The sequence below is a fragment of the Lytechinus pictus genome, unplaced genomic scaffold, assembly GCF_037042905.1.
Source record: "Lytechinus pictus isolate F3 Inbred unplaced genomic scaffold, Lp3.0 scaffold_20, whole genome shotgun sequence".
Classification (NCBI taxonomy): domain Eukaryota; kingdom Metazoa; phylum Echinodermata; class Echinoidea; order Temnopleuroida; family Toxopneustidae; genus Lytechinus; species Lytechinus pictus.
In genome coordinates, this window is record NW_026974141.1 from 5,166,150 (window position 1) to 5,167,584 (window position 1,435).

Below are 1,435 nucleotides of genomic sequence, written 5' to 3' on the forward strand. Positions count from 1 at the left end.
GGTCATCTTCATAATCAATGTCTATTTTCTGAAATGTCAATTTGCAAAACTTCCTGGTATTTAGAAAGCTAGTTTCAAATTTAACGAAACGTCTCCTGCTTTCTCTCTCACTGCTATTTACAACTTATCTGTCAGGTGACATGTTGGCCGAAAACCTTCAGAGTCAGCACTTTATAATGTTCAGCTTAAAACAATTCACCAGTCTTCAAAGCAACCCGGTCTTGGGAAATGTCCCGATCCTGGAAATTATCCGGTCTTGGAATATATCCCGATCTTAGAACCATCTAAAATTAAAGACAAAACCAAGAATCTCTCTACGATATATCCTAACAGTAACATCAACTGGAGGTTATTTTCATGTCATACTATAACTAATAAAATTTGTTTGAACATTTACTCTGAGGGTTAAATCACATTCAAGAATATTATTCTATAAAGTATGAATTCATTGTCACATAAACTTGTAGAATGACATCCTTTTATGATACTTATACCCCAGGAGAAGGATCAACACTCAACCGTCCAGCCACCAACCCAGCACCAACAGCACCGAAAACCCATCCGAAACCAAGCCTATATCGCCACCAAAGCACTTCCCTACATCGGCAAGACTTCACACCGACTACAACGCATCCTTCACTCTGCCAACATCCTCGTCAGACACCAATCCTCTCGCAAGCTACACTCCATCCTGCACTCTCACAAGGACAAGCACCCATCCAACAAGCAACCAGGCGTCTACAAGATCCCCTGCGACTGTGGCAAAGTCTACATTGGAGAAACCGGCCGAGACTTCGACACCAGACTCAAGGAACACAAGACCCACCACCGACGCAGCGACTGGGACCGATCTGCCATCGCCAAACACGCACAACAGGAAAATCACAGCATAGACTGGGACAAGAGCCACCTAATCACCAACATCCGGCACTGGAATACCAGAAGGGTCAGGGAAGCCATTGAGATACATCAACACAACACCGTGCCTCAAGACCCTGGCCTCCACATCAACACCATCTGGCGCCCAATCCTACGTCACCACCCAACTTCCAACCCAGAAGGAAAAAACAGTTCCACTGGACCAGTTAGACCAGTAGAATTTTAACTGGTAACTCTGGAAATTGGAACATCGGTTTACTGGTCTAACTGGTCATACTGGTCCAGTTAAAATTTTACTGGTCCAGTTAAAAATTAAACTGGTCTTGAATAACTGGAATTTTATACTGGTGTTGTTTCTGGTGGTTGTTACTGGTGTCACTGGTCTTCATACTGGTATCCAATAGCTGGTCTTTACTGGTATTTTCTACTGGTCTGACTGGTCATTGAACTGGTCGAACTGGTCCTCGTACTGGTCTTACTGGATCAATTTATTACATGCATTTGCTTTGTTATATACCATGGTCAGTGAAATGTGATGGAAAAAATGGTTAGTAAA

General features: G+C 43.0%; 1 protein-coding gene across 1 annotated transcript; it reads left to right on the forward strand.

The window, feature by feature from the left end:
• The first annotated feature begins 481 nt into the window (after nt 1-481).
• Nucleotides 482-1,105, forward strand: LOC135157942 (uncharacterized). The gene has a single exon (XM_064115148.1). It carries the CDS (start codon nt 482-484, stop codon nt 1,103-1,105), a length of 624 nt encoding a protein of 207 aa, XP_063971218.1.
• The last annotated feature ends 330 nt before the right edge of the window (nt 1,106-1,435 follow it).

Coding starts and splice junctions, on each gene's coding strand:
- LOC135157942 (XM_064115148.1), top strand. CDS start 482: ATGATACTTATACCCCAGGAGAAGGATCAACACTCAACCGTCCAGCCA.